Source organism: Rhinoderma darwinii, chromosome 6 (genome assembly GCF_050947455.1).
Source record: "Rhinoderma darwinii isolate aRhiDar2 chromosome 6, aRhiDar2.hap1, whole genome shotgun sequence".
In the NCBI taxonomy this organism is placed as follows: Eukaryota; Metazoa; Chordata; class Amphibia; order Anura; family Rhinodermatidae; genus Rhinoderma; species Rhinoderma darwinii.
The window spans coordinates 70,067,924-70,081,097 of NC_134692.1; the positions used below are offsets into that span (position 1 = coordinate 70,067,924).

Genomic DNA, 13,174 nt, shown 5'->3' on the forward strand with positions numbered 1-13,174 from the left:
TAGAGAGTACCATACAGTAGAAGGGGTCAGTTACTTTAAATTTATGGTGTAAGGCCAGTGTCTCCTCTCAAAAAGTGTTGGAAAGTAACACGCACTCCACGGTTTGCTCTTTTGGCATGGTACCGGGTTGGCAGTGCAGGACATAGAGGGAGGAAAAGCAGCCACACCGGAACAAGAGGGAAGATTGTGCGATAGGTGGAGCGTCAGCGCATCACGTGCAACGGTAAACATCACTGGTTTGCCATCCCTGGCCTACACAGTCTCCTCCATTCCTACCCTCTGATCCCCTTTTCCTAACCTACTAATACACTGACGGTTTAGCATTTACAGAAAACCTTTCACATTCGGTCATTTACATAAATAAATTTGTCGGTGATCGAATACGCATTTTTACCTCACATCACACAATAAACTGGGCATAATGCCAATCAACAATTAGAGGCTGGTAGCAGCACGATTTGAGGCATTGCATCAAGCGCAGACGGCAATATCAAGTTCTTCTCTGCCAAAATACCAGGTTTTATCACTTTTATTTTATTTTTTATTACTGTAAATTGCAAAATGTTACTTCAAATCGTTCTAGGTTTTTTTGTTTTGCTTTTTACAGATTTTGAATTTGTAAAAAGACCATTTGACATCTCAAGTTATCTTCTCTTAAAACCATTTATAGGATATTATACACCGACAAAAAAGCCCATACTTAAAGAGGCTCTGTCACCAGATTTTGCAACCCCTATCTGCTATTGCAGCAGATAGGCGCTGCAATGTAGATTACAGTAACGTTTTTATTTTAAAAAAACGAGCATTTTTGGCCAAGTTATGACCATTTTTGTAGTTATGCAAATGAGGCTTGCAAAAGTCCAAGTGGGTGTGTTTAAAAGTAAAAGTCCAAGTGGGTGTGTATTATGTGCGTACATCGGGGCGTTTTTAATACTTTTACTAGCTGGGCGCTCTGATGAGAAGTAACATCCTCTTCTCTTCAGAACGCCCAGCTTGTGACAGTGCAGATCTGTGACGTCACTCACAGGTCCTGCATCGTGACGGCCACATCGGCACCAGAGGCTACAGTTGATTCTGCAGCAGCATCAGCGTTTGCAGGTAAGTCGATCTTACCTGCAAACGCTGATGCTGCTGCAGAATCAACTGTAGCCTCTGGTGCCGATGTGGCCGTCACGATGCAGGACCTGTGAGTGACGTCACAGATCTGCACTGTCAGAAGCTGGGCGTTCTGAAGAGAAGAGGATGTTACTTCTCTTCAAAGCGCCCAGCTAGTAAAAGTATTAAAAACGCCCCGATGTACGCACCTAATACACGCCCACTTGGACTTTTGCAAGCCTCATTTGCATAACTACAAAAATGGTCATAACTTGGCCAAAAATGCTCGTTTTTTTAAAATAAAAACGTTACTGTAATCTACATTGCAGCGCCTATCTGCTGCAATAGCAGATAGGGGCTGCAAAATCTGGTGACAGAGCCTCTTTAAGGACGTGGCTATAATATAATAAAAAAGGTGTAAGAACTTACCTGATGTGACCAACTAATTCAATCAACTTGTGGCTGAAAAAATAAGCAGTCAGCTCAGAGATGTGGCTCAGGACAGAGCAGACACCAAACAATGTTGTGGTTCCTTTAAGATCCTCAAGGTGCCAGAAAAGGAAGGTGAAGACATATCCATAACCAAATCCCATGAACCAGGCTACAAAGAGGACAGATCCATACTGTACGGTGCAAATGATCTTGATCAAATCCCAAAATCTGAAGTTCTGGACTATCTCTCCGTTCTGATTTTGTGCTGGAGATTCTGATTGGGAACTTGTATCCACAGGAGAGATCTCTAAATCTTCCCTGCGCTCCTCGTTTGGTTTTAAATGGTGGTAATAAAAATGAAATTGTGTGGAGACAATTAGTGCCAAAGACATCAGTACGCCAAAGACTATAAAGGCAATACGGTAGTTCTTATAGTCCGGCTCAGTGCAGCCATCACCTTGAATGATCACACTAATGTGAGTGTGATCTATCCCTATTCCTATAGACAACATTGCCAATCCCCAGCCAAGTGATCCCCACATTCTCTGCATTCCATACCGATCCCTGTGTTTACCTAAATATTGGAGAGTTACTGTATCTACAATAGTGACAGCCGGAGCACTGAAAAACTCTCCAATAATAACCACTAATAAAATTAATAGGAAAATAGTTTCTACATCCTCTTGGTTATACTGTAACACACCATTAGTACTCGTTGCGGCGGTGGTAGTGGTGGCGGCGATGATGGTTGTTGTAATGTTTCCACTAGACAGTGGTGGTACACTAGTGTCATTTGCAATTTCTCGAATTATCCTATGTAAAGGGATGAAAGGTTCTTTGTAAAACAAGTTTTCAGAATTCGAGGCTTCATTGGCTTCCCATGCAAGACGGTCATCCTGCAAATCTCTCTTCCGCTTGTTTTTGGCTATTGTGCTACTTTCTTTGGTAGACTGGGTTGAAACAGAAGTAAGTGGCAAAGGGGTTGTGTCAAATAGACTGGAGTTAGTAGGTTTAACTGGAATAGGCATATTAGGCACACAAAGTAAAGCTGCTGGTTTTACAAAACCGATCCCCAAATTGAACAAAACCCAGCATAGTACTGAAAACAGTAAGACTATCTTTCCCTTTCTAAATCGGTCAGCTATGACTCCCCAGAAAGGGGCACTGCAAAATTCAATAAAATATCTAATGCCTACTAATAACCCACTTTGGGTGGGAGACATCCCTAACTGTTTATAGTACACTGGTAGTAAAGGATAAAGCGAGCCATATGCGGAGTAAAAAAAAAAGTAGAACACTTTCGAGATTAGAAGGTCATTGTTAATCTTGACGCAGTGTTTTTCCAGCCAGTCCATGTCCTGATCCTCTGTTGACAAGTTATCAGCACCTCCAGAATTTGCACTAGGCACATTTTGCTCTGTGACGGCACCATTGAAAGGATCAGCAAGGACATATTTTCTCTTTTGTTCCTCCTCATCCTCAGATAGTATGGCAACTTTGTCTCCTGTAGCCATGGTCTGTCAGTAGTCGTTATTTCAGTAGGACCCAAATGTAATTACGCAGCTGCCCTGCAAGTAACAAAAGAGTGAAATATCAAACATGAGAAAACGTTGACATACAATACTGGACATAGGAAATGTGCCATGCGGGGATAGAGTTGCAGGGTTATATCACTTCATAACTGTGAAGGTGTTTTGCTCAGGAGCCACACAACATATGGGAGCTGTAAAGGCCATATCAGTTGCCATCCAGCTATAAATATATAAAAAGAGCTGAATTATCGAAATAATCGAACAGAAGAGGACAACCAAAAGGACCTTCATTTTACAAGGTACACACACTTTACGGGGGAAAGTCTCTTCAACTGCACCAGCAGTGATAAAGCTCTCCCATTTGGGCTTAAAATATTAAATCAGAGGTCAAACCTATTTTTTTGTACTAAACCGCCTAAAGATCAATAACTTATTACAGAAGTTAAAAAAAAAAAAAACGTTCAATAGGCTGAACTTTCTTACACCTAATAATATTATATCTATAGGAAAGGAGGAAAAAAGCCCAGAGAGAGACGCCATTTATTTTGTTGCTCATTTTTGAACCCTCCCCAGCTCATCTACGTACACAGTAAAGTCACATTATTATGACCACCTCCTGCTTTCGACGTCGGCAGCGCATAGCCCATGAAGGAAGTGATGTGTCGTGGGCTGGCTTGGTGGGTCTATAAGGTGTGCGATAGGCTGTCTGAACACATATTATTCGTTGTCATGGGTAAAAGGGGAAATTTATCAGAGTTGCAAAAAGGGATGACTATTGGCTTTTGGGCCAAGGGGGGCAGTATTTCTCAAACAGCGCAGTTTGTGAAGTGTTCGCGTGCTGCTTTGGTGAAAGTGTATCGTGAGTGGACAAATGGCACCATTGAGAAGAACGGAGGTGGAAACTGCGGAGCACCACGTGCCATTGACGTGAGAGTTGAACATCAGCTACGAAGGCGTGCGAGGGCCGAACGATGCGCTACAGTGGAGCAGCTCACTGTGAAAAATCAACCAGGGGGCTACCAGACGTGTGTCTAAAACAATTCAGCGAATCGGGTACATATACAGAAAGGGAAACTCAATCCTGTATCTTCTCCCCATTCCAGAATTTCAGGTATGTTATAATTCTGCCAGAATGGAAATCTATATCCTAGGGCCTGAACCCAAACACTGTAAATTTTTGGATTAATAATCTTATTAACTTTCTCTGCCAGAAAAATATAGTCTCTCATTGCTGGAATTGCCAAACCACCCCTATCAACCGGTTTCATCAGCAGTTCAAGTTTTATTCTAGGACGTTTCCCCCTCCAAACCAACTCTGAGAACAATATATCAAAAGTTTTGAATAACGCTTCTGCCAACCAAATTGAACTATTCATCATAACATAAAATTTTTAGTAATAAGATAGTTTTAATCAGTCCCACCCTTGCAGTCAACCCTATATCCAGTTTTTTTCCATATCTGAACAGGAGGTTATGTATTTCAAGAGTGTGGCTACATTTAACTTGTTGTAGTCTTTTAGATCACTAGAGACGGTAATCCCCAGATATTTAAAATTATCTTTTTTTTGCTATTCTTTTTAACTGCACTCCCGGAATATGTTCCTTTTCATCAAATCGGTAAGATAGAAGATTTTCCCCAGTTAATACCCACACCTGAAATTCTATCGAATTCATCAAATAGGTTAAAGATAATCCCAATAGAATCGTGTGTAGCCAATAACTGTAAAAAAATCATTCGGGAACAATGCTATATTCTCTTCCTCCCTTTCATACCTATAACCCACTATTTTCTGGGCTTTTTCTTATATAACTTGCCAATGGCTCAATTACTACGACAAAGAGCAAAGGGGATAGGGGACAGCAATGTCTAGTACGTCTGTCAACCTTAAATGGATCATATACTGTCCCATTTATAGATATCCTTGCCATCGGTTCCAGTATATAACAATTTTATCCACTTTAGGGATTTTGGACCTATCCCCATATACCTCAACACATCCCACAGAAAATCCCACTCAATAGAATCAGAGGCCTTGGCTGCATCCAGCGACAATATTACTCTATTACTCTTTCCCCCAGACTATCCGGCATCAGCTGAATATCCCGGTATAGTCTGGATAGGTTATCCATTGTAGATCTACCCATCATAAAACCAGCCTGATCACTATGGATTAGATTCCCCACTACTTCTTTTGATCTTGTTGCCATAACCGTAGCCAAGATTTTAGCATCTGTATTCATTAACGAGATTGGAATTCTAAAAGAGGGAAAGGATCCATTATCATCGCTTCCCTCAGACTCAGGTAAAAAGACCAACCTCAAATGCTTCCTCATATATAACCAGTAGTTCAGGCAACAAGATTTTGAGATATTTTTTTTATAAATCTCAAAAATGGGAGGGAGTCCAAACCCAGGGTCTTTCCATCTGAAGATGCAGCCAACGCCTTTACCAATTCCTCCAAGGAAATTGGTGATTCCAACCATTCTTTTTTTTTTCCCTCAGTCAAGAAAGGCTGCCCTGATCTCAACAAAAACGAAGCATTCTCTTCTTTAGACCTCTTCCCCCTTGAGAGATAGATACTTAAAATAAAAAGAGAAAAAAAGTCAATCCCACCTATTCTGTTCCCACCACAATTTCCTCCTGGTCATTCTTTATAGTTGCGATAAATATACTTTTTCTTTGGTATTTAATAATCCCACTATCTACAAATTTTGGAATTCACAGCCTAGAGAGCAGTCTAATGATTTTTTTTTTATACCTAGGCAAGGGGGCATCCCCTACATATAGGAAAGGGGGCATCCATTCATAGAGGAAAGAAGGTTTCATCATCATCATAGAAGAGGATTCTTTACTGTGAGAGCAGTGAGACTATGGAACGCTCTGCCAGATGATGTTGTGATGGTTGATTCTTTGAAGTAGTTCAAGAAGGGTCTGGATGCCTTTCTTGAAAAATATAATATTACAAATTATGGTTACTGGATTTCTGAAGATTGGACATTGATCCAGGGATTTATTTTGATTGCCATATTTGTTGTTGGAAAGGATTTTTTTTCTCCTAATATGGGGCAATTGGCTTCTGCCACATAGGGGTTATTTGTCTTCCTATGGATTAACATAGTAAAATTATAGGTTGGGCATGTGTCTTTTTTCAACCTTATCAACTATGTTAAAGGGAAGGTGTCATGAAATATATCTTTTTTTTTATCATATTGATATTAGCATAAATTGTATTTATATTCTCGTGTTCTACTTTTTACTTTGTTCATATTTTTACTTCTCTATGGGGCTGCCATTTTTTTTCGTCTCCGTATGTGTCGATTAATGACACATACAGAGATGGAGTACGGCACATACAACCGCATAGAGAATGTGAACGGGAGCCGTTCCATTCACTGCAGCGTACGCAGTCTGTGTTGGAACGGCGCATGCGCCGCTCCCACACAGACCAAAACGAAGCTCGTTCGCAGAGCGAAATCCGGCGCCATTTTCATGTGGACCGGAAGGCGCTGCCGGACAGTAAGATGACGACTTCCGGCCGCGGCTTCCGGCCATACGTTAAAGGAAGCAAAGGCGCAAGGAATAGGAGCGGAGGCGGCAGGAGCAGGTAATTTATGTTCGTGTATGTGATGTGTGTATTATGTTTGTGTATGTTCATGTTATACTGTATCTAATCCTCCTACACTGTGTAGTCGTCAGAAAATGGCGGCACAAAGTGTAGGAGGTTTGAAGATTCAAACCCCTCCTTCTCCTGGCACTAGTCAGAATAATGGAGGGGGGATTGTGTGAGGACACTAGAGAGAGTGTGTCTACCCCAAATTTGCAGCATAAAGCAATGAGATTGCTTTACCACATTGACCATGCTGCAATTTTGGGAACTGCTCCCTCTAGTGGCCAGCACATGAAAATTTTATAAATTAGAATCTAATTTATAAGATTTCCTGACTTGTGAAAAAATTAACAAATGTGTAATCACTTAAATAATAATTGTTTAACTAAAAAAAAATTAAAACATTTCTAGCGACACATTCCCTTTAAAACCGTGTATGTACATTATATTTGAATCATGGGTATGCATTTCTCTTTTTATGCACTCCAAAATTTGATTTGCTTTTTCAGCTGTTACATTGCATTATATGATGGAATAACCTAATACAATGCCATCACCTATTGACCATGATCCGACAGGAAGGACCCTCGCGATCCCTAGAGCGAAGAGGCCATAGTCTTTCAGGGACAAACCTGAACTAGTGCTGTACATATGTCGGTAACAGTGCGCAAAAATTGTCCTAGCTACCAAAGGTTCAAAATGACCCAAAAAAAACCCCAAAAAACCCTGGCAACGAAAGAGTTAATTAGATAGGTAGGTATCTAAGTTACCAAATAAAAAATCATACTAAACCCCCATACCTAAATAAGAGTACTAAGATGGCAGACATAGTGGCCTTCATTGGGCCCCCGGATGCCATGACATCCCATTGGTACCTTGCGATCGCACTGCAGGAGGGCCGATGGGGTGACATTGGGACGCCCTCTTTCTAACTGCTTAGATGCCGCAATCGCTATTGACTGCGGCATCTAAGTAATGAAATGGCCAGATCAGAGTTATCCCTGATCCCAGGAGTTAGAGCAGGGTGTCGGATGTAAAATACAGCTGACACCCACTTCATAATAACCCCACCTTCAACATTGCCGTACATGTACATCAAATGTCAGAAATGGGTTCAAATAAATTGGTAATAACCCCAAAAGTGGTACAAATTTAATAAAAAATAATAATGGTGTGTTAGATGACAAACATAACAAAATGTACTGAAACACCGCTCATATCAGAGAACAGCATTTGGATGCATGCCTACAGTAACAACTACACAGATAAATGATAACTGGTGACTGCTTCTGTGTAAATATCACACGTTACGTGGATTTAGTATATTAAACCGGCTCAATAGTTTCTCCTAGGAACGACTATTGCTTAAAATGACTTACTTTATATCCTCCCTGTTTAGAATTAGAATGTTTTCTATCATACAGTAAAGTTCATGTGAAAACTGGAGGTTTGATTATCTAGATACGTAGGCACACCCATTGCCCATAGCAATCCTTCAGGTATTGATATCAGTGTTACTAAGTAAAGACACAATACCAAATTCTAAAGTATGCTGGCAAACATGACAGAAAATCATTATACAATACATTAAACCAATACAAAGAAGACTTAAAAGGTCACATTGACTTGTAAAGGTAAATCAGACTTCATTACAGACACGGAGCCCGTTTATCAAAACGGTTAGGCCAGATTTACACGAACGAGTGCAAACTCGGACATGAAAAAAGGCGGTTTTTCATGGCCCAGTTTGCACGTTGCATTGCACATGTATTGGAGAAGAAAAAAAAAAAAAAAAAGACAGCTTGGCCTTAAAGTCCCCTAGTGGGACAAAAAAAAAAAAAAAAAAGTTTAAAAAGTATTAAAAGAATCACCCTTTTTCCCTTATCAAGTCCTTTATTGTTGAAGAAAAAAAAAAAAAAAAAAAAGAGAAACCATTCATATTTGGTATTGCAGCGTCTGTAACGGCCTGAACTCTAAAAATATGTTATTTATCCCGCGCAGTGAATGTTGTAAAAAAACTAAAACCTAAAGAACAATGCAAGAATTGCTGTTTTTTTTTTCACCTGCCTTCCAAAAATTGGAATAAGAAGTGATCAATATGTCGCTTGTAGCTACAAGTCTACAGTTATTTCTTCCTGACCAGTTAACTTCCTCACAAATTGGATTTGTCCATGGAAAATCGATCACCTATAAGATCAGAACTGCACTTGGGGCCATAGCCTCAATTATTTCTGCTAAAATGAAGAAAGCCGTACTTTTAAGCCTTGACGCGGATAAAGCTTTTGACCAGTTTTCACGGTCATATTTAATTCGCCTTTTGGAATAGACTTTATAACAACGATTAGATCTCTATATCATGAACGCACATCTTCAATTTGGCTGAATAATTCGATGTCATGTTCCTTTTTAATTCAGAGAGGGACGAGACAGGGATGCCCATTATCCCCTTGCTCTTTAACCCCTTCACGACTGCCATATGGCTATATACATTCCAACTGCCGATGCCCCATGCAGTTAGCACGTGTATATATAGACGTTGACAGCCTGGAACGGGTTCCATGAGCGCAGTGCTGCTTCAGTGTGTGCAGCTGCAATCTCACGTCGGCCAGGGCTTTGAGAGCACCGGAATACACCCCCCACTGTAGATAGTGCCACTCGCAACTCCCTGTAGGTAGCGCAAAACCCTCTGTACATAGCGCCACCTAAGCTCCCTCCAGCATCGGAATCCCCAGCCAGCGCTCAGGCCGAGCATTCCCCTCCTAGGAGGGAGCCCCCGCCGTCTCTCCATACTCGCAATAGATAGTGCCACCCGCACTGCAGAAAGCACCCCCCCCCCCCCCCGCGCCACCTGCATTGACTCTAGGAGCGGAATCCCCGATGTCAGATCGCACTGGCCGGAGATTCCGCTACTGGAGAAGCCCCTGGTGTCACTATCCATATAAAGACAGAGACATCAGGGGCTACCTGTAGGAGCGGAATCTTCAACCAGAGGGATTTCGCTCCTACAGGTAGCTACAGTAGTGCTATTTAAAGGAAGAGGGTACCATTTACTGGGGGGCATGGCGCTATCTGAAAGGGGGTGTTGCTAAACACAGGGTGGATGGCACTATACACAGGGGGTGTGGTGCTGTCTACATGGGCACTGTGGCATTATATGGGCACTACTTACAGTGGACTGTGGCACTATCTACATGGGCATTGTGTGCGGCACTATCTACAGGGAGAACTGTGGCACTGTTTACAATGGGCACTATGTGGGGACTGGGACAAAAAAAAACCCTATTTAAAAAAAAAATAAAATAAAAAAAAATGGATGAATTTTAACGTCCATGAAAAGCAGATGGGAAATGGCGGTTAAAAACTGTCAGATGGATGAGAAATGGATTCAAATTTTGAGAAGCATTGATGCAAAACAGCCATGAAAAACGGACGTGATTGATTCGTTGTTGACTGACATTTTTTTCACGGTCGTGTGTATATAGCCCTCTTCCCCTCCCCTCACAGCGATCCCAAATAACGGATAGAGGAGGACTACAAATTGTTACAGAGCTCTGCAGGGATATAGACACACACACACACACACACCTCAATGAATTAAAATATCAAAAAGTTAATTTCAGTAATTCAATTCGAAAAGTGAAACTCATAATTCATTACAGACAGAGTGATCTATTTCCAGCATTTTTTTCTTTTAATGTTGATGATTATGGCTAACAGTTATTGAAAACCCCAAATTTAGTCTCTCAGAAAATTTGAATATTAAATAAAACACAATTTCAAAAATGATTTTTAATACCGAAATGTTGGCCTAGTGAAAAGTATGTACAGTATATGCACTCAATACTTGGTTGGGGCTCCTATTGCATGAATTACTGCATCAATACGGCGTGGCATGGAGGCGATCATCCTGTGGCACTGCTGAGGTGTTATGGAAGTCCGGGTTGGTTTGATAGCGGCCTTCAGCTCGTCTGCATTGCTGGGTCTGGTGTCTCTCATCTTCCTCTTGACAATACCCTATAGATTCTCTATGGGGTTTAGGTCAGGTAAGTTTTCTGGCCAATCCAACACAGTGATACTGTGGTTATTAAACCAGGTATTGGTACTTTTGGCAGTGTGGGCAGGTGCCAAGTCCTGCTGGAAAATGAGATCAGCATCTCCATAAAGCTGGTCAGCAGAGGGGAGCATGAAGTGCTCTAAAATGTCCTGGTAGACGGCTGCGCTGATGCTGGACTTGACCAGCAAACTCGCCTGACTTAAACCCCACAGAGAATCTATGGGGTATTGCCAAGAGGAAGATGAGACACCAGACTCAACAATGCAGACGAGCTGAAGGCCGCTATCAAAGCAACCTGGGCTTCCATAACACCTCAGCAGTGCCACAGGCTGATCGCCTCCATGCCACGTCGCATTGATGCAGTAATTCATGCAAAAGGAATTAAACTAATCTAGAAAATGAAAGTCTCATAAGTCTTCTAAAAAACGAAGTGAATATAGTTGGGATATTCAAAGCAGTTCCAAAGATATTATAGTTTAAAGAGGTGCATGTCAAAAATGGAAAATAGCCAATCAGAAACTGAACGGCTCTACGCTCACCCGAGCGCTTCTGACGTTTAGTTCTAGCGATCGGTGGGGGTCTCAGTACACAGACCCCAACAGATTAAAACTTCTGACATGTCAGAAGTTTGTTGAAAGTTTATTTACACTTTCATTAAAATGGTAGTCTTTCCCAAGATCTCTACGTTCTACAAACTATTCTAGTTAGACTTAAAGAGGCTCTGTCACCAGATTCTCAAATCCCTATCTCCTATTGCATGTGATCGGCGCTGCAATGTAGATAACAGTAACGTTTTGGTTTTTTTAAAACGTTCATTTTTGGCCAAGTTATGAGCTATTTTATATATATGCAAATGAGGTTTGAAATGTACAACTGGGCGTTTTTTTTTCGTTATGTCCAACTGGGCGTGTATTGTGTTTTTAACTGGGCGTGTTTACGTGTATGACGCTGACCAATCAGTGACCAGTCAGCATCATACACTCATCTCCATTGATTTACACAGCAGCGATGTGCAGCCACATAAACAGAAATTAACGTTAATCGAGTGTCCTGATAATGAATACACATGAATGAATGAATGAATGAATGAATGAATACCTATAAACTGGAACAATTTAAAGCGGATGGTAGTGTTAGGCTGGATTCACACGAGGTCATTACGTCCGTAATTGACGGACGTATTTCGGCCGCAAGTCCCGGACCGAACACAGTGCAGGGAGCCGGGCTCCTAGCATCATACATATGTACGATGCTAGGAGTCCCTGCCTCGCTGCCGGACAACTGTCCTGTACTGTAATCATGTTTTCAGTACGGGACAGTTGTCCAGCAGCGAGGCAGGGACTCCTAGCATCGTACATAAGTATGATGCTAGGAGCCCGGCTCCCTGCACTGTGTTCGGTCCGGGACTTGCGGCCGAAATACATCCGTCAATTACGGACGTAATGACCTCGTGTGAATCCAGCCTTAACCTCCCCAATTTAAAGAGGCTCTGTCACCAGATTTTCAAACCCCTATCTCGTATTGCAGCAGATTGGTGCTGCAATGTAGATTACAGTAACGTTTTGTTTTTTTCAAAAACAAGCATTTTTGGCCAAGTTATGAGCATGTCTATATTTATGCAAATGAGCCTTTCTACAACTGGGCGTGTTTAAAGTTAAGTACAAGTGGGCGTGTATTGTGTATGTACATCTGGGCGTTTTTACTTCTTTTACTAGCTGGGCGTTGTGAATGGAAGTGTATGATGCTGACGAATCAGCATCATCCACTTCTCTTCGTTAACATCCAGCTTCTGGCAGTGCACAGACACACAGCGTGTTCTCGAGAGATCACGCTGTGACGTCACTTCCTGCCCCAGGTCCTGCATCATGTCGGACGAGCGAGGACACATCGGCACCAGAGGCTACAGTTTATTCTGCAGCATCGGCGTTTGCAGGTAAGTCGATGTAGCCTCTGTCGCCTGGTGCTGATGTGTCCTCGTAGGACCTGGGGCAGGAAGTGACGTCACAGCGTGATCTCTCGAGAACACGCTGTGTGTCTGTGCACTGCCAGAAGCTGGATGTTAACGAAGAGAAGTGGATGATGCCGATTCGTCAGCATCATACACTTCTATTCACGACGCCCAGCTAGTAAAAGAAGTAAAAACGCACAGATGTACACACAATACACGCCCACTTGTACTTAACTTTAAACACTCCCAGTTGTACTTAAGAAATGCTCGTTTTAAAAAAAAAAAAAAACGTTACTGTAATCTACATTGCAGCGCCGATCTTCTGCAATACGAGATAGGGGTTTGAAAATCTGGTGACAGAGCCTCTTTAAAACTTTACTCACTTGCAGCACATTTGACATACGTAGCTGATTGGATCCGAGGAGTGTCATTTCACAAATGTGCTCCAGGATAAAAACGGTTTCCCTTCAGGTAGATTGGAGGCCCTTCTACATACTGGTTTGGA

General features: G+C 41.8%; 1 protein-coding gene across 2 annotated transcripts in view; it reads right to left on the reverse strand.

Moving 5' to 3' along the window:
- The window catches only part of MFSD6 (major facilitator superfamily domain containing 6), an 86,569-nt gene that overhangs the window by 57,442 nt on the left and 15,953 nt on the right, over positions 1-13,174 (reverse strand). For both annotated transcript variants that reach the window (XM_075829919.1, XM_075829921.1), the window contains exon 2: positions 1,525-3,095. In XM_075829919.1, coding sequence (XP_075686034.1) covers positions 1,525-3,041 — 1,517 coding nt within the window. In that variant the 5' untranslated portion in view covers positions 3,042-3,095. The remainder of the gene's footprint in view (positions 1-1,524; positions 3,096-13,174) is intronic.